This window comes from Phycodurus eques, chromosome 17 (assembly GCF_024500275.1).
Source record: "Phycodurus eques isolate BA_2022a chromosome 17, UOR_Pequ_1.1, whole genome shotgun sequence".
In the NCBI taxonomy this organism is placed as follows: Eukaryota; Metazoa; Chordata; class Actinopteri; order Syngnathiformes; family Syngnathidae; genus Phycodurus; species Phycodurus eques.
In genome coordinates, this window is record NC_084541.1 from 6,723,468 (window position 1) to 6,749,772 (window position 26,305).

General features: G+C 41.0%; 1 protein-coding gene across 5 annotated transcripts in view; it reads right to left on the bottom strand.

Annotated features, from left to right (window-relative positions):
- The window catches only part of LOC133415664 (protein turtle homolog B-like), a 134,666-nt gene that overhangs the window by 68,146 nt on the left and 40,215 nt on the right, over positions 1 to 26,305 (bottom strand). For all 5 annotated transcript variants that reach the window (XR_009770160.1, XM_061701889.1, XM_061701888.1 and 2 more), the window contains 2 exons: positions 13,876 to 14,027; positions 10,996 to 11,113 (listed from right to left, as the gene is read on the bottom strand). Coding sequence is in view for 4 of the 5 variants with exons in the window: in XM_061701889.1 (XP_061557873.1) it covers positions 10,996 to 11,113; positions 13,876 to 14,027 (270 nt within the window). In the remaining variant the exon portion in view is untranslated. The remainder of the gene's footprint in view (positions 1 to 10,995; positions 11,114 to 13,875; positions 14,028 to 26,305) is intronic.

A 26,305-nucleotide genomic window follows, 5' to 3' on the forward strand; every position in this document is an offset into this window, starting at 1 on the left:
CCACATTACTGTATGTGGAGGCAGTGTTATGACATTTGCATGTATTGCTGCCAATGGGGCGAAGTCTCATATAAACCGCAAGCAACTGTGCCCCTGATGTTCCTACCGAGCAGTTCCGTCGTAAAATTAGCTGAGAATAAGTTTGCTGTGTTATACGGAATTCGACCTTCCTGTGTGGAGTTTGCATGTTCTCCCCGTGCTTGCATGGCTTTACTCCGGGTACTCCAGCTTGTTCCCACATTCCAGAAACATGTAGCATGTTACGTTAGTTGAAGAATCTAACTTGTCCGTAGGTGTGACTATGTGTGACTAGTTGTTTGTCTATATGTGCGCTGCGAGAGCAACGATGTATTCTCATAGTGTGACATTCACATATTCTCAGATTTTTGGGGGGATACTATACCCCGCTATTAGCGGAAACCCCTGCCTTTTCGAGTTTTTTTTTTTTTTTTTACCCAATCCAGTCAATTACAGGGCACATAGAAACAAACAACCATTCCCACTGACATTCACACCTAAGGACAATTTAGAGTCTTCAATTAACCTAACATGCATGTCTTTGGGATGTGGGGGGAACCCGGCGTGCCCAGAGAAAACCCACACAGGCATGGGGAGAAAATGCAAACTCCACACAGGCAGGGCCGGGGACAGAACCACAGTCCTCAGAACTGTGAGGCAGACGGTCTAACCAATCCACCACTGTGCCACGTTGGGATGTTGTGCTAAACATAAATAAAAACAGAATACAATGATTTGCAAATCATGTTCAACCTATGTTTAAATGAATGCACTACAAAGACAAGATATTGAATATTCAAACTGATAAACTTGATTGTTTTCAGCAAATAATCATTAAGAATTTTATGGCTGCAACACGTTCCAAAAAAGCTGGGACACGGTCATGTTTACCACTGTGTTACATCACCTTTTCTTTTAACAAGATTCAATAAACGTTTGGGAACGGAGGACACAAATTGTTGAAGCTTTGTAGGTGGAATTATTTCCCATTCTTGCTTGATGTACAGCTTCATCTGTTCCACAGTCCAGGGTCTCTCCATTGTTTTATTTTTCCGCTTCCTAATGCGCCACACATTTTCAATGGGAGACAGGTCTCGACTGCAGGCAGGCCAGTCTAGTACTCGCACTCTTTTACTACGAAGCCACGATGTGTTAACACGTGCAGAATGTGGTTTGGGATTGTCTTGCTGAAATAAGCAGGGGAGTCCATGAAAAAGACATTGCTTGGATGGGAGCATATGTTTCTCCAAAACCTGTATGTACCTTTCAGCAATAATGGTGCCTTGACAGATGTGTAAGTTATCCATCACATTGGCACTAACACAGCCCCATGCCATCACAGATGCTGGCTTTTGAACTTTGCGACCATAACATTCCGGATGGTTCTTTTCCTCTTTGGCCCGGAGGACACGACGTCCACAATTTCCAAAAACAATTTGAAATGTGGACTCGTCGGACCACAGAACACTTTTCCACTTTACATCAGTCCATCTTAGATGAGCTGGGGCCAGAGAAGCCGGCGGCGTTTCTGGGTGTTGTTGATAAATGGCTTTTGCTTTGCATAATAGAGTTTCAAGCTGCACTTACGGATGTAGCGGCGAACTGTATTTATTGACATTGGTTTTCTGAAGTGTTCTTGAGCCCATGTAGTGATATCCTTTACACATTGATGTCAGTTTTGGATGCAGTGCCGCCTGAGGGATCGAAGGTCACGGGCATTCAATGTTGGTTTTCAGCCTTGCCGCTTACATGCAGTGATTACTCCAGATTTTCTGAACCTTTTGATGATATTATGGACCGTAGATGATGAAATCCCTAAATTCCTACAATTTTATGTTGAGGAAAATTGTCCTTAAACTGTTCGACTATTTTTTCACGCACTTGTTCACAATGAGGTGAACCTCGCCCCATCTTTGCTTGTGAATGACTGAGCAATTCAGGGAAGCTCCTTTTATACCCAATCATGGCACCCGCCTGTTCCCAATTAGCCTGTTCACCTGTGGGATGTTCCAAACAGGTGTTTGATGAGCATTCCTCAACTTTCTCAGTCTTTTTTGCCACCTGTCCCAGCTGTTGCAGCCATAAAATTCTAAGTTAATGATTATTTGCTAAAAACAATAAAGTTTATCAGTTTGAACATTAAATGTCTTTATAGTGTATTCAATTCAAGATAGATAGATCGAACATGATTTGCAAATCATTGTATTCTGTTTATATTTATGTTTAACACAACGTCCCAACTTCATTGGAATTGGGGTTGTAAAATTACATGTATAAGGATATAAAATGTGCAACGTACTAGTACGTATGCAGTGAACTGTTCTGCCATGAGTGACTCATGGAGAAGTTCACTGCAAACTAGAACGATGAGTGATTTGTTCGTGAAAGGAACGACTTACTACCCACAGTGAACATACTCATGAGTGAGTTTTCACGGGGTTCGCTTTCACTACCATCTGTTTCTCCAAGCTAACGTCGAATGATGAGTGAGTCAACCACATGAAAAAAATCACACACACGGGGTGGGGCGTTGGTCAGACGGTGTCAAAAGTCATGAAAGGAAAGGAGACCGACATGCGAGTTAGATTCGCCACAGCAAGGCAACCTGAAACAGCAGCAACAGGAAGTTAAGGGGGGAGATTTATTTGAATATATTAACAAGAAATATAAAATAAATATTTTTCTTTTCCTTTCGGCTTGTCCCTTTAGGGGTCGCCACAGCGCGTCATCCTTTTCCATGTAAGCCTATCTCATGCATCCTCCTCTCGAACACCAACTGCCCTCATGACTTCCCTCACGACATCCATTAACCTACTCTTTGGTCTTCCTCTAGCTCTCTTGCCAGCAAGCTCCATCCTCATCATCCTTCTACCAATATACTCACTATTTCTCCTCTGGACGTGTCCAAACCATCGAAGTCTGCTCTCTCTAACTTTGTCTCCAAAACATCGAACCTTGGCTGTCCCTTTGATGAGCTCATTTCTAATTTTATCCAACCTGGTCACTCCGAGAGCGAACCTCAACATCTTAATTTCCGCCACCTCCAGCTCTGCTTCCTGTTGTCTCTTCAGTGCCACTGTCTCTAATCTGTACATCATGGCAGGCAATCACCACTGTTTTATAAACTTTGCCCTTCATCCTAGCAGAGACTCTTCTGTCACATAACACACCTGACACCTTCCTCCACCCGTTCCAACCTGCTTGGACCCGTTTCTTCACTTCCTGACCACACTCACCATTGCTCTGGATGGTAGACCCCAAGTATTTAAAGTCCTCCACCCTTCCTATCTCTTCTACCTGTAGCCTCACTCTTCCCCCACCATTCGGCTAATCTTCATTCCTCTGCTTTCCAGTGCATGCCTCCATCTTTCTAACTGTTCCTCCACCTGCTCCCTGCTTTCACTGCAGATCACAATGTCATCTGCATACATCATGGTCCACAGGGATTCCAATCTAACCTAATCTGTCAGCCTATCCATCAGCACTGCAAACAGGAAGGGACTCAGGGCTGATCGCTGATGCAGTCCCAGCCTTCACCTTAAATTCATCTATCACACTGAAAAGGCAGGAAGAGAGACGGTCACATTCTCCCAACGAGGCGTGACCAACAAAAATGTTTCTTCTTCTGCCTACTTTTGTTTTTGTTTTGTTTTTCTGCATCCTTTTTCTCATTCAACCAATTCTGTCTTCGTGCTTCCAAAGACAACTGAGACAGACCCCCACCACCCGCCAGCTGATCTACATTTGTGAGTAACACACGTGTTTGCCAGACTTATATTATTATTATAACTCCACACAGTCGGGGCCGGGGATTGAACCCGGGTCCTCAGAACTGTGAGGCTGGCCACCCTGCCGCCTAAATTACTTTTGTTTTTAATTAAATTACTTCACATTAAATTACTTCACCCACAAAAGCGGCATGTTTACGTCCAACCGTTCGTGGTACCACTAGCTTGCTATGCTACATAATGTTTTGTTGCTTGCTTGCGAGTCATATCCTATTCAAAGTACTGGAACATACCTCAAAAGCAAGCCTTAAACAAACGTCCTCTCTTGTCCTGAGCACCGGTGACCCCCAACACGTTTTTCCCCATTTTGTCCTTATAATACAAAGTCGGTACGCTCCACTCTTGTTGTCATCGCCACGGTAACGAGTGTATCCGGTCGCATTTGAGTTGACAAGATAAAGCCTAGTGATCGTAAAAAATGTGATGCGGTTGTATCGGAATACAAGATTTTATTTTAGTAGTCTGAAAACACACATGAAGATATATAATATACATCAGTAACATCAGCAAATAGGCCATTTCAGAAGCAATCTATTCAAGCAATCAATTTTCCCTTCTGTTGTACAAATGGGTCACACCACTCACCCTCTCTGCTGCTCAAATTAGTCAATTTAAAAACGTTATGGATGAATCACTTTTTTACCCAACAATTAAAAATATATTTGGCTCAACAGAGACTCTCTGTTGGTGGACTCCTATAGGACTTATTATGGTAACGTCTGAAGGTTTGTCCCCACTGTCGCGTTTTTAGGAAAACTAAGTGAGTAAGAAATCTTGCACGAACTAGATACTCTTATTTAATGAGGGAGGCTTCATTCTCTCACTGACTATAATCATTTCATCCTATTTTAACTCAAAAATAAAATATTTCATACAGTGGGGCAAAAAAGTATTTTGTTAGCCACCAATTGTGAGCGTTCTCCCACTAAAAAAAGAGGAGAGGCCTGTAATTTTCATCATAGGTATACCTCACCGATGAGAGACAAAATGAGAAAAAGAAAAAAAAAAAACACCAGAAAATCCCATTTTCTGATTTTTATAGAATTTATGAGCAAATTATGGTGGAAAATAAGTATTTGGTCAATAACAAAAGTTCATCTCAATACTTTGTTATATCCAGTGGGTACGGAAAGTATTCAGACCCCCTTAAATTTGTCACTCTTATATTACAGCCATTTGCTAAAATCATTTAATTTTATTCTTTAATTTTATTAATGTACACACAGCACCCCATATTCCATCCATCCATCCATTTTCTGAGCCGCTTCTCCTCACTAGGGTCGTGGGCGTGCTGGAGCCTATCCCAGCTATTATCGGGCAGAAGGCGGCGTACACCCTGAACTGGTTGTCAGCCAATCGCAGGGCACATAGAAACAAACATCCATTCGCACTCACATTCACACCTACGGGCAATTTAAAGTATTCAGTTTACCTACCATGCATGTTTTTGGGATGTGGGAGGAAACCGGAGTGCCTGGAGAAAACCCATGCAGGCAAGGGGACAACATGCAAACTCCACACAGGCGGGGCCGGGATTTGAACCCTGGTCCTCAGAACTGTGAGGCCGACACTCTAACCAGTCATTCACTGTGCCGTGCCCCCCATATTGACATAAAAAAACTGAATTTTTGAATTTTTGGGAGATTTATTAAAAAAGAAAAACTGAAATATCACACAGCCATAAGTATTCATACCCTTTTCTGTTACACTCATATATTTAACTGTCCATTTCTTCTGATCATCCTTGAGATGGTTCTACACCTTCATTGGAGTCCAGCTGTATTTGATTATACTGATTGGATTTGATTAAAAAAGCCACATCCCTGTCTATATAAGACCTTACAGTTCACAGTGCATGTCAGAGCAAATGAGAATCATGAGGTCAAAGGAACTCCCTGAAGAGCTCAGAGACAGAATTGTAGCAAAGCACAGATCTGGCCATGGTTAGAAAAAAAATGTCTGCTGCACTTACGGATCCTAAGAGCGGAGTGGCCTCCATAACTCTGTGACTGTTCTTGAATGGCCCAGCCAGAGCCATGACTTAAACCCAATTGAGCATATACCTCTGGAGAGACCTAAAAATGGCTGTCCACCAACGTTCACCATCCAACCTGACAGAACTGGAGAGGATCTGCAAGGAGGAATGGCAAATCCAGGTCTCAAAAACTTGTTGCAGCATTCCCAAAAAGACTCATGGCTGTATTAGCTCAAAAGGGTGCTTCTACTATATACTGAGCAAAGGGTCTGAATACTTATGACTGTGTGATATTTCATTTTTAATACATCTGCAAAAATTTCAACAATTCTGCTTTTTTCTGTCAATATGGGGTGCTGCGTGTACATGAATGAGGGGGAAATTAACTCAAATGATTTTAGCAAATGGCTGCAATATAACAAAGACTGAACGTTTTAAGGGGGTCTGAATACTTTACATACCCACAGTACCCTTTGTTGGCAATGACAGAGGTCAAATGTTTTCTGTCAGTCTTCACAAGGTTTTCACACACTGTTGCTGGTATTTTCGCCCATTGCTCCATGCAGATCTCCTCTCGAGCAGTGATTTTTTGGGGTTGGCGCTGGGCAACACAGACTTTCGACAACCTCCAAAGATTTTCTATGGGATTGAGATCTGGAGACTGACTAGCCCACTCCAGGACCTTGAAATGCTTCTTACGAAGCCACTCCTTCGTGGCCCGGGCAGTGTGTTTGGGATTATTGTCATGCTGAAAGACCCAGCCACGTTTCATCTTCAATCAGCCCTTGCTGATGGAAGGAGGTTTTCACTCAAACTCTCACGATACATGGCCCCATTCATTCTTTCCTTTACACAGATCAGTCATTCTGGTCCCTTTGCAGAAAAACAGCCCTAAAGCATGATGTTTCCACCCCCATGCTCCACAGTAGGTATGGTGTTCTTTGGATGAAACTCAGCATTATTTCTCCTCCAAACACGACAAGTTGAGTTTTTACCAAAAAGTTCTATTTTGGTTTAATCTGAACACATGACATTCTCCCAATCCTCTTCTGAATCATCCAACTGCTCTCTAGCAAACTTCAGACGGGCCTGGACATGTACTGGTTTAAGCAGGGGGACACGTCTGGGACTGCAGGATTTGAGTCCCTGGCGGCGTAGTGTGTTACTATTGCTAGCCTTTGTTACTTTGGTCCCAGCTCTGTGCCAGTCATTCACTAGGTCCCGTGTGGTTCTGGGATTTTTGCTCACCGTTCTTGTGATCATTTTGACCCCACGGGTTGAGATCTTGCGTGGAGCCCCAGATTGGGGAAGATTATCAGTTGTCTTGTATGTCTTCCATTTTCTAATAATTGCTCCCACAGTTGGTTTCTTCACACCAAGCTGCTTACCTATTGCAGATTCAGTCTTCACAGCCTGGGCCAGGTCTACAATTTTGTTTCTGGTGTCCTTTGATAGCTCTTTGGTCTTGACCATCATGGAGTTTGGAGTGCGACTGTGAGAGGCTGTGGACAGGTGTCTTTTATACTGATAACGAGTTCAAACAGGTGCCATTAATACAGGTAACGAGTGGAGGACAGAGGAGCCTCTTAAAGAAGTTACAGGTCTTTGAGAACCAGAAATCTTGCTTGTTTGTAGGTGATCAAATACTTGTTTTCCACCATCATTTGCTAACAAAGTCTTTAAAAATCAGACAATGTGATTTTCTGGATTTTGTTTTCTCATTCTGTCTCTCATTGGTGAGGTATACCTATGATGAAAATTATAGGCCTCTCATCTTTTTAAGTGGGAAAACCTGCACAATTGTAGGCTGACTAAATACTTTTTTGCCCCACTGTAAGTGAACATGCTTTTGCCTGAAAGATGAAAATCATTCATTAATTTTCCATACTGCTTACCCTCACTAGGGTCACGGGCGTGCAGGAGCCTATCCCAGCTATCTTTGGGGGAGAGGCAGGGTACACCCTGAAGTGGTCACCAGCCAATCGCACGGCACATATAAACAAACAATCATTTACACTCACATTCACACCTATGAGCAATCTAGAAACAGGGATGTGGGAGGGAACCGGAGTACCCGGAGAAAAGCAGGCACTGCAGGATTTGATTCCCTGTGTGTTAAATGCAAACTCCACACTGGCAATATGTTGAAAACGTGGTCATTATGTAATCCTGAGAGATTGGATCATAGTTTGCAGGGTTCACTTGCAGTTGTGACAAGTCTGTGCATTTGGTGCTGCAATCTAAAAATTTAAATTAAATATTTGCTGCACCACTTGTTCTGGTAATGCTGAGCAAATTAAAGGTTCAGTCAAACAATGTGAAAATAACATACATTGAGTTACAGTTTCTAGAAAATAAAAGAACAGAGGGGTGTTTCTTATTCTGTTTTGTGCAAAATGAATTATTCATTTAAAACGAGTCTGGGTTTATGTAGCAAATGGCGCCTCGATATAGATTGCTTTGGTTACAAAAACTGACATTTCATTCACAGCTGGAGGCAAAACATTCTCCCATTGATGATTTTTCATTTCTTTGCTTTATTTTTGTCCATAAGGCTAAAAAAATATCCACAGCTCAAAAAGCGTTGAAAAAATACACTTATCTGTCTGATTTATATTGCTATTGATGGTGTTCCCTAAATTGCATTCATCATGGTCTTGTCCTCTCTCCCAAACACACGGTTGCGTAATAGAGTACATTAATATGCAATCACCCTTTGTGATGACATGGATGTTTTGACAAACTTAATGATGTGTAGTATTGCACTTGCACATTCTTGGGTTGAAGACTTTAGATGAAGATAAATTGTTTAAAGATTAAGGAGGAAGGCGCTCAAGGGCCCATGCAGCAGATGAGGGTTTTCAATCTCTGAACTGCTGAAGGTTCTCTGTGCCTGAAACCCATCGTAATATTGATGGTGTGCCAAGAATATTCAGAAGATTATAGCCAAATATTGAGTCCTTAGTCACCAAAATCCACAGTTTTGAGGTCATTTTTAGTCATTTGTAGCACAACGAATGAAAAATAAAGCTGCACCATGACAGCAATTTTGGAATAATTATAGTGTTCTGAAGCAGAGCTGCCTTTACTCTCCTCCTTTTCTCCTTGGTCTTTAAAATATTTTGCGCTTTGAAATTGATAGAACACCTCACGACAATGGTCATTATTCTCCTAATTCCATGAACTGATATCGCATTTCTTGCACCATTCAAACCTACAATGTTTTCATAGCAATTATGCCCTTCTATCAAAACCAAACAGCAGTACAGATCCTGTTGCCAACAGTATAAAAAACCCGAACATACATACTAGTTCCCTTGCACAATGATGTAGTGGTTGATAAAATCTGACACAGTAGGACATCTATATACACCTTAACAATATATGCATTTTTTTTCTGCAGTAAACCAGCCCCCTACAGTGAGTACCAAAGATGAACCTTGGACTTATTGTATTTTGGGTTTTTTATAAATACTTTGAATATAAAATGTGAACTCCTTTCTCTCTCTCTCTCTCTCTCTCTCTCTCTCTCGCACTCTCTCTCTATCTATCGCTCTCTCTCTCTCTCTCCAAAAAGTAGTAATAATGTTACACAACATCTAACTTCTCTCAGTCCAGTTCAAACAGAGACCAGTGACCATCTGAATTGTTTCCGAGCAAGGAAAAACATCAGCTAGCTCCCACCTAACAACAAAAACAGTGACCTTTGATTAAATGCAGCAAAAATGAGAACTGGTAATAACTATAGTGTGTTGGAAGCTAAGAAATGTGCCATATATCCTGTTTTAAACCCGGTATTTATACCATATTACTTTTTTTTTTTTTTTTTTTTTTTCAGTTCAGCTGTTAGGTCAAGCAGAATGGAAGATCTGTATCCCTTTTATGCCGGAACAGTTTTACTGTGTCACCGTGGAGTTTTTTAAGCTTCCGCTGTGGTTTCTTAGTATTATAATTGAAGTTTATTGAGAGTCGATCAGTCGAACAGAACAAAGTTTCTAGTGGGGAGAAAGAAACAAAGACCAAAGACAAAGCACTAATTGTAAACAGGATGAGAAAAGTAAGTCATTACATTATCGACAACAATGAAACATTAAATATGAGTGTTGCGTGGGGCTGTAGTGCTACACCCTGTAAGGGAAGGACATGAGAAGAAGCATGCAGGACAAGGGTCGTGAACCGGGCTGTACAACTGAAGTGTGGTGGGATTAACTATGTAAATTATAAAAATCTACAGGACGAGAGTATAAGTGAGGGGATACACAAGCAATTCACATATTCATGAGTTATATGTCGCAATAAGTGAGTGGCCCCACCCAATCAATTGAGGGGCGGGATAGGGCCCAGGGGTCCACCCGAGAGCAGCCCGGTGGACGGGACACGTCCCACACCGAGGGACACGAGGGCGGTCCGCCGGCGCCACCGAGTCTCCCCGACAGCTGGCCACCCAGTGGGGGCTGCAGGGACCCAATGCAGGTCCCCGACTGGCAGGGTATCAGTGTCCCACCGAGTGGTGCGATGCATTAAAATCTGGAGAGGCTAGTGAGCTGGGGGGCTGCCAGGCACTGCTGCCTAACAGCCAAATCCCCCCCCACCCACGACCCACGGCCCCCCAGAGATGGGTGTATGTGGTGCATTAAAACGTGGGGAGTGTGTGTGATGCATTTAAAATCCACACCCTCCCAATACCATACCAGTCCCCCAGGAACCCTTTGATAAGTATATGTATATTTTTTATTGCTGCTTTTAATTTATTGTATTGAAGAAGGTTTCCACCTGTTATTTGGAATTCTTGGATTCATCGGGTGTCCTAAAACATTATCGTTAAATAGCTGTTGTCGGTGGTTAATTCCATGTTGTTTATACCATATCACTGAACGGCAGCGTACATCTCTGTGCAGGTAGAATGCTTGGAGCCCAATCAGGGAGAGGTGGGAGGGCTTGTGTGTGACAAAACATTTTTGGGGCAATGGGTCGGTGCTTGTCAAAACATTACGTTACAACCAAATACTGTATGGTTCTACACCAAACCATAAATCCATATGTGCACCAACCAGCTACTACAAGACTATCAAATGCTGCAACTTCACTCATTTTGGTTATTCACTTGCGTCAGGGAAAGGGATAATTTTATGCATGTATGGAACGTTCAAGAACAAGTGACATACCTCTTAACCATGTCAGTGACTAGTTGGTGAAAACAAAGGAGCTACCCACCTTGAACTAGCAGCCGTGTTGTGTGAATGGCCTCTCCTTGGGGGCTAAAGGCTCGACATGTATAGGCACCACGATCCTCACGGGTGATAGATTGCACTGTCAAGCTCCCATCAAATACCTGAACATACAAATATGAACTGTTACAATAAGTCATGGAAGTTAATTTTTTCATATTTGGTTCCCTGATTTATCGTGTCATTTTACACATTATAGATGTTACTTTCAAGCCTTGTCCTTTCGTCTTCTTCCATTCAGTTGATTTAATTTGTTTGTCTGTTTGTGCTGGATAATCATTTGTTACTCTGACAATTTTCTTTTGCAATTATGCAAGCTTTTTTATTTATGACCAAATTTGGACTGTTAATCTCTATATTTTGCTTTGATTTTAACTTTTTATTAAAACTTAGGCTTTTCTGAGAAACCTAATACAATGGACTCTTGCTATTTAATTGCGAAAATCCATGGATAACTGACGGCTATTATAATTCAATTGAAAAAAAAGCTTTTTTTTAAAAAATTATTATTTTAAACAGGGTTGGTTCACCCCCCCCACCCCGAAAAAATAATAAATAAAAATTTAAAATGGAAAAAATATTGGATTTTTTTTTTTTTTTTTAAATAGCGTATACGTGAAGCCACGTGTGCCGAACTGCGACTATGCGGGGGTCCACTGTATACAGTGGATATAAAAAGTCTAAACACTCCTGTTCAAATGCCAGGTTTTTCTGATATATATATATATATATATATATATATAAAATGAAACCAAGATCAATCATTTCAAAACTTTTTCCACCATTACTGTTCCCTAATGTGTCCAACTCAATTGAATTTTTTAAAAATCTTTTAGAAAAGGGCAGTAAAAGTAAATAACTGAGATAATGTGGTTGCGCAAGAGAGCACACCCTCTTATAACGGGGATGTGGCATTGTTCAGAATTACTAGCTCTCTCTGAAATACAGTATGTCTTTGTTTTTTCAATTGGTCTATTAAATTCTGTTAACTGATCCACTGGTGTTTGCTTAACTTATCATTAGAAAACGTCATGTCTGCAGAAAAGAACAGCAGATAAAAATAGCAATACTTCTTCCTTTCACCTGCTCAGGAGCCAGTTCACTGAATTTATTTTTAAGTGTCAAAGTAGTCAGAAAAATAAACAGTCTATATTAGTATATTTTCTTCTCAATGATGAAAGTTGTTTCATCCAAGAAACTGACATTTTCTGTTCTGATGCGGCCCGAATTCGTGCCAGGCGATGCTAAAGATGCGTTTTGATGCGACGCAAGTGGGAAAAACACGTGAAAATTTGCTTCTTTGCCGATTTGGGCGAGATGGAAAATTCCACCTCGACAAATTTGCGTGACGCTTCATCGTTACAGCCAATCGGCATCTAGAATATACACAACATCCTGGAGTTGTTTGAGCAGAAAAATGTAGAATAAAATGATCATTGCTGTTTGTGGGCACACAGAACCTTTTTGATAACGCCTGCCACCAATACCAGGACCTGTACGAAAAACGACCAGACCTGGAGAATGGTGAGCGAGGAAGTCGGCATATCTGGTAAGTACAGTATATTTATGTTACAGCTGTTGCTTGTACTTTACTGTGAACCAAGGTAGCAATAGCATAAGCCACACATGATAGGCACTCACTCACTCACTCAGTCTCTTTCTCTCTCTCTCTCTCTCTGCATCTCTCTCTCTCACTCGCACGCACCACGCTATCTATTAAGATCTAGGAGAAACACTTTCTCTTCTCCGGTACGTGTGGCGCAAATGAAACGAATGCCCGCAGTCAAACTCGCACAAGTAACGTAAGTCAAAGGTTTGCTTCGCGTCTGGTGTGAACGTCCCATAAGGGTGCCTGGGAATTTGTTTTGCTGATTTTTCAGCGTTTTTGTCAGCACTCGGCTGGCTTACTTACATTTTTGCAAACTGGTACCAATTTTCCCATTTCAGAACCGATGAAAAATAAATACCAATTGTTAAAGGCTTTCACTTGTATCGTGCTTTTCTACCTTCAAGATACTCAAAGCGCTTTAACACTGTCTCCTCATTCACCTACTGATGGAGCAACTGGGGGTTCTGTGTCTTGCTCAGGGACACCTCGACATGATCACAAGGGCTGAGTGTTGAACTCACAACCTTCAGGTTTGGAGACGACCACTTTACCACCTGAGCCATGCCGCCCCCAACCGTTGACTGATTTATGTTGTATGAACTTGCAGAAGGGAGCCTCTCACATGGAGAGCAGTGTTCCCAGCTGCCATCTCCAAACATGGACACATTTTCTTTGTGTTACTTGCCTGACAAAATCGCCGTCTGGGATAACTCTTATGGGCCATAATGCAAACGTGCCACGTTCACCAAATTTGTTTAACCATGTCCTAATTTCCTAACTAAGGGAACATTTGCTACAATTGACATTGCGTACCACTTCTTAGCTACTGCCACTATCATCATTTGCCTCACGCTTGACATTAGCCATGATGAATGGGAACATTTTAGCAACAACAACAAAAAATACAAAAAAACATAAAATACAAAGAAATGTTATGGAACAGCTGGAACGCAAGCGAACACGTGTTACAAAACTAATTTTTTTACAAACACTGCAGTCTGTTCATATGTCCGGAAGTTTGTAATTCAAACTTTGTAAATAGGCTAGCATCTGCATTAAGATTAAATGTTTGCTAATTGTATACATATAACGAAGCAGTAGATGTCATTTAAGCCCATTTTACTGTAATAGTTTCTGTTTCAACCAGAATGCCAGACTGTGAAAATTAGGCTAGGTGCAAAGAATATGTGCATTCTTTCCACACATAACTGATATCCTATATTCATTTAATATCTCATCTATATTCAGTATTTATACCTTATACTTTGCACTGGAGACGAGAAGGTTGCCTTCCCTCAACCAGCTGACCGAGGGTTTGGGGTTGCCAAACGCAATGCAGGTCAAAATGATGCGTCCTCCCTCCTTGGCCTCAACGTACTGAGCTGGCGTATCTGTGAATGCGGGAGGGGCTGAGGAGTGGGGAAAAAGCAAAGGTAAAAACGTTAAGAAATTGTTCTGATCACAATCATGAATATGTACTGTATAAATGCAGCGCAATAAACGTCGACTCATTCCTTCAGTTTGCAATGTAAATTGAGAACAACATAATAAATTTGAGGTTTTCTTGTGTTAGCTAAAGTGTGCGCACAAGCTAAAAGAGTAGCACCTCTAAATTTGTCCCTCAACTTGTCGAATTCAGAATTTCATCAAAATTTAAAGCAAAATGTCTGGATTTGCAAAGATTCCAGCGCAGCAAACGAGACCTCAATTGATTCAACCATCACATTTTCTACACACATCCTCATTAGGGTCATGGTTGAGCTGGAACCTATCCCACCTTACTTGGGGCGAGAGGTGGGGAACACCCTGAACTCGTCGACGGGCAATCACAAAGCACATATAGACAAACAACCAGACACTCATATTCACATCTCTGGACAATTTAGACTCACAGGGGTGTCAAACTCACACCCAGTGAGGACATGCAATAACTAACCAAGAGAACAAGATGAGAGATTACCGAAAAGGGCAGGACACGATATGGGAAATGAGCAAGGCAGTGCTACTGACGAGTGGTGCGCTGGGATTCTTTTTTCGTGTCTAAACACCTAAAAGAACCTGTGAGTTGATATGTTAGTATAACCTGTGCTGTTATTAGTGGCCCCAGCACAAGCAATTAAAGCCTATAGCGTGTCTATCGAACATATTAGTGAATGAACACCATATTACATGGTGTTAAACTTTAAATTTTCCAAATCCTCAGAATTTCAGACTCTCAACATTAAATAATCAGGTTCATCTTTGTGTTCAATCAAAATAAAACATTTGCACAAACATCAGCTTTTACATTGAAAAAGTCAACGTTTGCCTATTTTCTCACACATTACGACCAAAACCAGTAACTGAATCATAGTCATTTCGTTTGTGCATTTTCTGCCCTGTCAAATTGAAATAATACCCTGCGTTTGAATAAAGGGATGGAAAAGAAAACATTAAGGGTCTCCCTATCCGATCTTTGAGACCGAACATCGGTCCAACGTCAGCAAAAAACACTAGAATCGGATCACATCAGACTGGATCTAAAATCTCAGATTTTACCACTCAAATACAAGTAGTCCCTTCCATACGCCGCCCCAGCACTTCTATTCAGCAGCCCCCGGATAGCATGCAGAGCCCACGTGATCACAACAACAGGTTGCAAAAATGCTACCATAGTAGCAAGAAGTAAGAGTGAATGTTGCTTCCTTAAAGTTGTTTATTGACACTCCAGTAGAAGTTCACTGTAAACCTAAACACATTACACCTATTGAATGTGCAAATACATCACAGACTTTACTTGGGTTTTTTTTGCTCACAGAAATTGCGAGCTCAAACCTAACACACAATGAATAAAAAGCTGGGGCTGTCCCGAGCCAACTTTTTCACTTCCGATCCGATACCGATGTTGTAACCTTGAGTTTTGGCCAATACCGATATTTTTATATATATATATTTTAATCCGATTCCTCAATTAATCAAAAGAATAATCAATAGATTAATCAATTATTAAAACAACCGTTAGTTGCACCCCGAATTAAAAGTGAAGACAATTAGAAATGTTGGTGTTTTAGCAAAAAGCATCAAGTCGACGCACATGATTTGCTTTCGCGGGCCACATAAAGTTATGCGGTGGGCCGGATCTGGACACCGGGCCTTGAGTTTGACACCTATGATTTAGAGTCCACAGTAGAATTAACATAACATGCATATTTCTAGAATGTGGGAGGAACCTGGAGTACACGGCGAAAACTCACTCAAGCACAGGGAGAACATGCAAACTCACACAGGAAGACTTGAGATGGCTTTCAAACCCAGAACCTCAGAACTGTGAGACAGACGCGTTAACTACTTGTTAACCGTGCTTCCCACTTCAATTTAACAATCATTAAACAATGAACGATGTACTTCTTTTGCTTTTTTTTTTTTTTTTTTTTTTTCCTTTCTTTTTTTGGCTTCCTGAGCCTTTTCTGCAAGACAACAAAAGAGATTAACAGACGAAAAGACTATACACCAAAGGTTATTTGATTTTGGCTGAATCACTGTCCAAAAGCAGTAAGACTCAAGTGGTGTTCCAAAATGTTCATCCAGCAGTCACACCTTTTATTGATTTTGCACTTGGCATGGTCACACATTGTTCAGTATCGTGGGAGACTGAAATAAAGGTTGGAATAAAGTTGTTCTGCTGTTAAATGAGGTGAGAGGCATCAATGAAATCTCTATACAATGCTGCTGATGAGACTGGATAGTTGCATGCTATGTTGGAACTCCATGTCATTTCCATTAATTTTGCAAACAATTACCTGTATGTGTTCCTCAATGAATATGCAAAATGAATACTACCATAATATGTACTTTTATTTTTATTTGTATTTTATTATTTTTTTTAGAACAAAACAAAAAATCAATTTGTGCACCGTGCACTCTTTTTTGGTTAGTTCCTGAAAAGGACACCCTGTATTCACAACGATTTGGTAATAAGAGACATGCATGTTTGGTCAGACCCCTGTAAAATCAAATCACCAGTTTTATTTTATTAAAATAAAATACATGAATAATTCATAACGCGTTCCAAATATTCATCCCTAATCGCTGTGCAGACATGCTGCGCTATTTTATACCCAAGATGCCTGGGCACACATAGCCCTTAGAAAATACTAACCCACAAAGGGAGCAATTGGTTTAACATTTTATACAGACAAGGCTAATGTTTCAGCAAATAAACAGGATAAACTAACTCATGAACCTCACCGAGTATCTGCATTCTTTGTAAGCCAAGGCTTTTTAAGTTGCTTTGAAATTTCAAAGATTGCAAAGTGGCTTTAGAAGTATTTCATTTAAATTTTGAAAATGACAAAGTAATGTTTTCATCATCAAAATCCAAGACCAGTTACAAAATTACACATTCTTGAACAGTTTTACTGATTCATCTATTGTTTGTTTTGTTTTAGGTCAGGACAAAGTTTGTGTAGGCGTTGGTTGGCTGTATTTTAACAAAACCATATTAAAATCATCTTTTGCTGTAAAGTGAGCTAGATTATCACGAGAGACGATCATACAATTGGCATTGACTACTTGACAAAACAAAATTTAATTGTGTTTTAGAACTGCTCGGCCACTTTGACAATCCCGAGTCAAATCCATAAATGAACATATCAATGTCACAGATGCAATACAGATTTTGTTCTGTCATAATTGTTATTTTAATATCCCAATTCTAATCACTTCCGTACTCAATCTGATCTGTTTACGTGTAATCCTGTAGCATCTCGATTGCAAAATCTGCATTTTTCTCCCTACAAATTTAAATTAAGCCATAGTACAGCTTTGTATGCTTAACTGGCTACCCACATCAAGTTCAAAGTCCTTATTCTCACTCACAAAGCACTCTATAATCAGGCCCCCTCTTACATCACTGACCTCCTCCACCACCAAACCCCCTCCCGAAGCCTCCGCTCCTCAGATGCCATCTTCCTTTCCCCATTTCACCCCACCTAGCTTTGAACCTAGGGGGGCAGAGCCTGCACCATCTCTGCCCCCACCCTCTGAAACTCACTCCCCAAATGCTTACAAGCCTGTTCAGATCACTCCACCTTCAAATTACTCCTCAAAACCTCACCTTTTTATAACAGCTTTGAATGTGTAAATGTGCCGTGTTCAATTCTTGTTTCTACATTCTGTTTCATTTCAGCATTTCATTAAAATGAAATTTCATTATTTTAAACTCTTTGAGCTAGTTTCGTTTTCCTCATTATATTTGTCCAACAAAGGTACCTTTAGTTGCACATTGCATTCAAATGAACAAGAATATATACGTACTTTACTCCTCGTCAATACTGTGTACTTCAAGCTTTTTAGTCAAGCTTTTCGTGTGCAGTATTCTTGTATTTGACTGCATTTGATTTCTGCCATTGTACACAATAGCCTACATTGTGCACACACTCAGTGCAGTGCTGTTATTCATTGCGTACAGAGCCGCGACACTCAAAAGGTGGAACTTTTTGCTCCACTTGCATAATAAGTGGTTTTCCTTTTTGCATTCAGGTGGATTTTTATTCTTCTCAAACTCCCTGATTTCCACTGATTCTGAACGTCAATGTAAAATGTATTTATTTATCAATGTTAATTATAACATTGAAATTCAGTATGAACAACAAAACGCGAACATTAAATCAGACCATTTACTTACTACAGATATTTCCAAACTTGTATTTTATATATTGCCATCAATCTCAGCTATAGGATTCCTTGAAATGAAATAGGTACAAATGCATAAATGCTCTTTATACTGTAGTATAACGTCTGGGAAAAAAATATGTGCAAAGCAGTGAGTACAAATTCTTACGAGAAACTAAGGATTGGTTTTGTTTCTATTCCTAAAATAGTTGGCAAACGTGAACATACTGTAGGTAACAATACTGTATCACGCTCTGATTCAAATTACGGTTTTACCACTAGCGACAAAACGTGAACTATAGCAGTCCCACAAGATTACACGTTTTGCTTTATGACACACATAGTGTATTCAAATGTTTATCAATTTTGACCTGAAAGAGCTGTGGGTGATAATAAAGACAATAATGAACGACTCACTACACATTATCTCTAAATGTTTATTCATGTTTATTAATTATTTGTTAATATGTCAACATGTAACAGTTTTACTCAACTTGCGTTGCTTGTTTGGAAAAATCCATGCGAGAATTTTTTGTCTCTTGCAGGTTAGTTTGCTCCGCTAGTTTTTCGACACACAGCTGTCTGTCTCATCGGCTGTTTGCGGGATTGTTCATCCGCATGCCGACTGCTCATGATGTGGTTCAGGGCACCTCGGAAAAACGTGACGACATGTTCAAATGGATTTGAAATGTTTAAAATGGCTGGAAAAGGGTGGGGGGACAGAGGTGACACATTCAGAAAGTAAGGGGACACCTCGTCTAACCCCCTGACGACGCCCCTGTTCCTGTCATAAAGGAGGGACAGAGGTTCACAGGAACGATGCTGACATGCCTGGGGAAATGCAAGTGTGCAATGAACTCTCTTCAGTATCCATCGTCTTTATGCGTGTTACCAGAATCAATACGCACCACGTCCTTCAACGATTTCAGCGGGGCTGACAGCTAAAGTGTGCAGAGTAATCACCCACAACCACTGATGTTTGACAATGATAGACGGGGCTAGACTGCAAACTGGGAACTATAAACAGAAGCAGTGCTGAAGCACCCAACATCAGCAGCAAACTAATCATGGAGGGTTCTGCTCAAGCCTTAAAATCAAAGTCATTACAGTCCCATGAAAACGTATTTGTTTGGGATCATTAAGACAATTTTAATCTAAAAAAAGACAGGTCAAGAAAATACAAAATGCAGTATCTTTTGATTTTATTTATTAAGGGGAAAAAAATCCAAACCAATGTGAAAACCAGGAGGAGGCCCCGTGGATGAACCAGGATACGCTGGAGAGAAGTTCTCTCTGGGGATCGCCCTGGAAGAACTGTACAAAGTGGGTGTGGAGAGGGAGGTCCGGACTTCCCTGCTTAAGCTATTGCCCCCGTTACCCAACCTCAGATAAGCAGTAATGGATGGATACAGTGGCTGTGAGAGTGAGGAATCAATTTGTTTACTCAACAAACAGTTTATATATAATTCACAAGTGACATCTTTTCTCATGTACAAAGGTGACCATTTCCCTATAGACAGGCGGCGGCAGTCACCCTTGAAGGGGCATTTCGTTCATATGTCCGAATGTTCGTAACTCAAATGTCTGTAAAAACACTGGATACATTTCAGCATAAGTACAGAGCAACAGAATCTTAAAGGACAAAGACCATGTCCATTTTTTTTTTCTGATGAATTCTTTGTGTATTAACAATATAGAACCAGTGTTGCCACAGTTACCTTAAAAAAGTAACTTAGTTACTTTACAGATTAGTTTAGCTTAAAAGTAACTTTACTGATTACTTGATTTCAAAACTAAGTTTAAAAAAAGTAACTTTCTAGTTACTTTCAGCAGCTTCCAAGTGGCAGGAATATCACTTATCCACCAAAAAACCATAAGCTTAACTGTACCCATTAACCCCCCAGAAGAACCAAAACAAAGAACCGCCCGGAACCGGAACAGAAACAAGGGACCGGAACTGGAACCGGTACATCCCAAACCCAAACGACGCCCAACCCTAGTCGTGAGCAAGACGGGGGAGGGCGCCAAGAGAGGGGAGATTAAGGCGGGGCCAAGAGGGGTGGGGGGTGTACCCCCACTACTCCACGGGCCCCAGGAGTCCAGCCAAGAGAAATGTGAAAACCCACCACCCACACTATTACTATGGTTACCAGGTCCCCAACTGGCAACCATTATCCCTGTACCGTGATTGTGTTTGGTGGGGTGTAGGAAATGTTGTGCATTAAAAATCTGCGGGAGAGAAGCATGGCAGGCCAGAGGGCAGGCCGGAGTGCCGGGACACCCAGCCAAGTGTCCTCCCAAGCCTGACCCTAGCCCTCCCCCACAGGAGGACTGGCAGACCAGTGAAGGGTGTGGGGGCTGGGGCGACTAAACCAGAAACCAGCACAGATGTGTCTGCGCCCGCTCGGCGCCCGCCCCACCATACCTGGACAGTGATACTGTCTGACTACCTGAATTGTTTCCTCGCCAGAGAAAAAAGTTCAGCTAATATCTACCTAACAACATAAACAGTGACCTCCACACAGACGAGGCCGGGATTTGAACCCCGGTCCGCAGAACTATGAGGCAGATGTGCTAACCAGTCGAACTCCGTGCCGCCCCCCATCAACATGTTCCCTAAAATCTGCACCAATCCAGACTCTCTGTCTGCCTGGGATGTGCTGAACTTTGTCGTCTCGCTCATTAGTGTCAAACTCATGGCCCAGGGGCCTGAATCCGACACACCACATTATTTTATGTGGCTCGCTAAAGCAAATTATGTGTGTGTACTTCATGTTTCTTGCTAAAATATATATCATAATTGCACATTTTATTCACTTTTAATAATGTTGACATATTGCAAGCATTTTTTTGTTGCCAACTCCTTTTTTGAAAGCAATTATTAAACAAGCTATTTTAGTTGACTACTGAAAACCAGTTATCCATCAAATTGTTGTGTACAGTGGACTGTTCACAGGGGATAGAGACCGTCCTGACCGTGAATAGTAAATATCTGTGAATAATTGAAGTCATTATAATCGCCATAAAAAAAGAACTTGTTTTCCCCCTGAAAAAACACATCAATGAGCAAGGGATCAGATAAATAAAAAAAAAAAAAACGACACAGCAGGGGATTGGGGAAAAAATAAAGCAAATAAGCAGGGGGTTCTGCAAACTACCGGGGATAAGTTCCCCCCAAAAATGTGTGTGACGAATAGGCATATCAGCGAATATCGAAAAATATGCGAGGGTCCATTGTATATTTAATAATATAAGGAGGCATTTCTACATTGGTATGGTTTCACAGTCATAACGGCCTTCTGAGGAAAATCATAACTACAATTTGGCCCACGACAAGATTGAGTTTGACACCCCTGGGACTCTTGCTCCTTTCAGAATTTCTCTTCTAGTTTACATCCTACCTGTGGGGTAGAACCGCTAGTTACATCAAACATAAGACCTTTGATTTCAGGTTTCAGCCACATCACTTGATCTGACACTCTTTTCACCTCCAGGATATTCTGAACTAACTCTTCCTTGCAGACAACCCCTGCTCCATTTCATTTCTTATCTACACCATGGTAAAATAATTTGAACACTGCCGCAAGCTTTTAGCCTGACTGCATTTCCAGGTGCTCTGCTGGACACACAATATTTGTACCTCTCTCTTAATCATCATGTCAACCAACTACCTAGCTTTTCTTATCATAGTCCCAACATTCAAAGCCACACTTTCAACTCTGGGCTCTGTGCTTTCCTCTTCTCTTTCTGCCTGAGAACCCACTTTCCACCTCTCCTTCATCTTCGACCCACAGTAGCCGAATTTCCACCGGCACCCTGTAGCTTGTAAACCCGGTCTCAACCGACCCAACATGAAATTCTTTAGATGAACACTCATATTTGTGTGGCAAAGTTTTAAGCCGGATGCTCTTTCTGACACAACCCTCTGAATTAATCGTGCTACTAGTCACTTTAAACTGCATACACTCCTTCAAGTCTTGCCGTCCTTTGCACAATGGTCATTGCACCGGGCTTTTTCTATATTAGTCTTAAACCCAATTCCAATGAAGTTGGGACATTGTGTTAAACATAAATAAAAACATAATACAATGATTTGTGAATCATGTTCAACCTATATTTAATTGAATACACTACAAAGACAAGATATTTAATGTTCAAACTGATAAACTTTATTGTTTTTAGCAAATAATCATTAAAAAAGAATTTTATGGCTGCAACACGTTCCGAAAAAGCTGGGACAGGTGGCAAATAAGACTGAGAAAGTTCAGGAATGCTCATTAAACACCTGTTTGGAACATCCCACAGGTGAACAGGCTAATTGGGAACAGGTGGGTGCCATGATTGGGTAGAAAAAGGAGCTTCCCTGAATTGCTCAGTCATTCACAAGCAAAGATGGGGCGAGGTTCACCTCTTTGTGAACAAGTGCGTGAGAAAATAGTCAAAAAGTTTAAGGACAATGTTTCTCAACGTACAATTGCAAGGAATTTAGGGATTTCATCATCTACGGTCCATAAACTGCATGTAAGCGGCAAGGCCGAAAACCAATACTGAATGCCCGTGACCTTCGATCCCTCAGGCGGCGCTGCATCAAAAAACCGACATCAATGTGGAAAGGATATCACCAAATGAGCTCAGGAACACTTCAGAAAACCAATGTTATTTATGGTTAACACAACGTCCCAACTTCATTGGAATTGGAGTTGTAGTAGACCTAATCACAATTACGGAGTCAGCCATTATTTTTGGTGACAAATGTCATGTCGCAGACACTGAAGAAAAAAAACAACTCGGCAGCATTGTACAGTCTGGAGCTTCCGCTATCTAATCTAATCACCTTGAGAAATTAGCTGCAACATTCCTGAGTGAGGGCCAAAATATGGTATCACAATATTATTGGTAGATAAGGGAAAGACTGTGCACTTTCAGGCTAAATGAATAGGTGGATAAAAATATACAACATTAGAGAGACATTAGAGATGGTATTCCTCATCTTTAACTCAGACAAAGATTCCTAACCAGGGCTGCTGATAACATGCCTTTTTTATTTAGTATATTATCAAACTTTTAACACATTAAATAGGGCGTATAGAATTGCATCATGTTAGAATTGCAACAATCGTTATCACAAGATACCAATTTTTCATCAGACAACATTAATAAATGTTGTTTTTTTTGTACTGTTTTAGTGTTCAAATGTAGTGTATTATTTTGTAGTGAGTGAAAAGTTTTCAGCTTTTCTAAGGGTTTGGGGGAATAGTAAATGTTGGGAACCACTGACCAAGGAGAAGACACACCATGCATTGACAGACTTTTGAGAATCCCCTCAGAAGAAGCATCACACAGACCTGTAGCACCATAAAATCACCCACCAATGGTAGTGACACAGTTAGACCATCAGTTTAAATAAAATTAAGTTTTTGTGTTATGCATTGGTTCTGTCAACTCCCTCGCAATAACTCTGTTCTTCACAGGACCCATCTGACCCAACTTTTACTAAGCAATATCTAATTAACATTTAATGACATTTTCCACAAGACAACTCATCTCACTGCCATACTCCAAACACAGGAGGATCCAAGACTACTGGAGAGACTTTATTTCTCCCGGCTGGCCTCGGAATGCCTCAGGACGGCCCCCCGGAAGAGCTGGACGAAGTGGCTTGGGAGAGGGTAATCTGGAGTTCTCGGCTTTGGTTGCTGCCCCCGTTCGGCTGCGGGGCAGCAGTGCCCGGCACCCCTACCCTCCCCCATCCTCACAGGCCACTCCAGATTTCAATGCACTACACCACTCAGGGGCCACTCAGGGACCTGGACCTGCCCTTGGCTGGAGGGGCGGCATTGGCGCCTGCGGCCTCCTATGGATAGCCGATTATGGGCCACCTTGGTGGGGCCGGTAGACCACCCTAGGTCCCTCAGTGTGGGTGGTGTCCCGTCCAACGAGCCGCTCTTGGGTGGGCCCCTGGGCCTGACCCCGCCTCTCAGGTGGGTGGGGTGCGAGCCTCAATTACAGGACACTTCTGACAATTATTGTGCACGCGATCACGGTGTCAATTCAGTTGCATGTCTCCGCAGACACACACCGCTGGGAATTATTTGCTTGGTGGGGGGCCACTCAGTCATTCCTATAAATAACTCATAACTATGCAAACTTCCTGGGTATCTCCTCACTTGCACTCCGTTTTTATACAAGTTTAAAATTTACATAGCCACTGCCACCACACTTCAGTTGTACAGCCAGTTCCACTAACTCTTTCCTGCTTGCTCCCCCTACTGTCCTTGTCCCTGTTTTGTCCAATTCTGTCCTATATTGTCCTGTCCTTCCTTCACAGGGTGTAGCACTACTGCCCCATACAATACTCAAATGTAATGTGTAATTGTACTATGCATATAATCCTTTATTTTCCTTATCTTTCTTACAGCCATTATCCTGTCATTTGTTGTTTTCTATGTGGCAAAGTAAAACTGTTCCGGCATAAAAGGGTACAGATTCTCCATTCAGCTTGACCTAACAGCTGAATAAGAAAAAAAGGTTGCTGCCCCCGTGACCTGACCCTGGATAAGCAGAAGAAAACTGATGTATTGGAGGCTAACACCGCAGGAGGTTTGAACCAACAACAGTCCATTGATAAAAATTAACTTTTTTTTCAAATCATTAACTTAATTTGTTTAGTAAGAGAATGGCTTAAAAACAACTTCATTAAGCAAGCTGCTCACAAGACATATTTTGGAATAAAACACTCACATGTGAGCCACCATGAGATGCCACTCTCACCACAAAGTAAAATTTGGGTTAGAGCTGAGTATGCCTTTTGGATAGAAAGAAGGGAATAGAGATTAAAGGAGAGGTTCTGTTGCCTTCTATTAGACCTTTGTGAATAACCATGACACAGATCACTGCCAATCTACACAGAACTATAAAGTTTGGTTGGAGAAATCTTTGATAGAAACCCTCCTCCTTTCTTTAATCTAGGCACAGAGTATTTCGGTCTTTGTTGCATTAATTTGCATTTTTTTTAAATCTGAAATTCATTAATAAAATGCATGTAGGTTCATTAATTTGTATTTTTTGTATTCATGTATCTAATTAAATTTAAAAAAACTTATAAGTCCAAATTTGGTCAATATCATATTTTGTCACAAATTGATAATATTGGTCAGTCTCCACATGGGTATGTTATATTTTACCAATATAAATTGTTGAAAATCTTTTACTCTCTGATGATGTAATGTTAATGGCTTCACATACATGCTGTTTCCTGAAAAGTGATGGTTTTGGAAATACCAGCATTCTGTCTGACGCCAGCAATATGCATTCAACACATTTGTCTGTATTTTACAACCCCAATTCCAAGGAAGTTGGGACATTCTGTTAAACATAAATAAAAACAGAATACAATGATTTGCAAATCATGTTAAACCTATATTTAATTGAATACACTACAAAGACAAGATATTTAATGTTCAAACTGATAAACTTTATTGTTTTTAGCAAATAATAATTAACTTGGAATTTTATAACTGCAACACGTTCCAAAAAAGCTGGGACAGGGTCATGTTTACATGTTACATCACCTTTTCTTTTAACAACATTCAATAAACGTTTGGAAACTGAGGACATGAATTGTTGACGCTTTGTAGGTGGAATTATTTCCCATTCTTGCTTGATGTACAGCTTCAGCTGTTCAACTGTCCCGGGTCTCCGTTGTCGTATTTTACGTTTCATAATGCGCCACATTTTCAATGGGAGACAGGTCTGGACTGCAGGCAGGCCAGTGTAGTACCCACACTATCTGTTGTAACACGTGCAGAATGTGGTTTGGCATTGTCTTTCTGAAATAAGCAGGGGCGTCCATGAAAAAAACGTTGCTTGGATGGCAGCATATGTTTCTCCAAAACCTGTATGTAAGTTTCAGCATTAATGGTTCATTCACAGATGTGTAATTTACCCATGCCATTGGCACTAACACAGCCCCATACCATCATAGATACTGGCTTTTGAACTTTGGGTCCATAACAGTCCGGATGGTTCTTTTCCT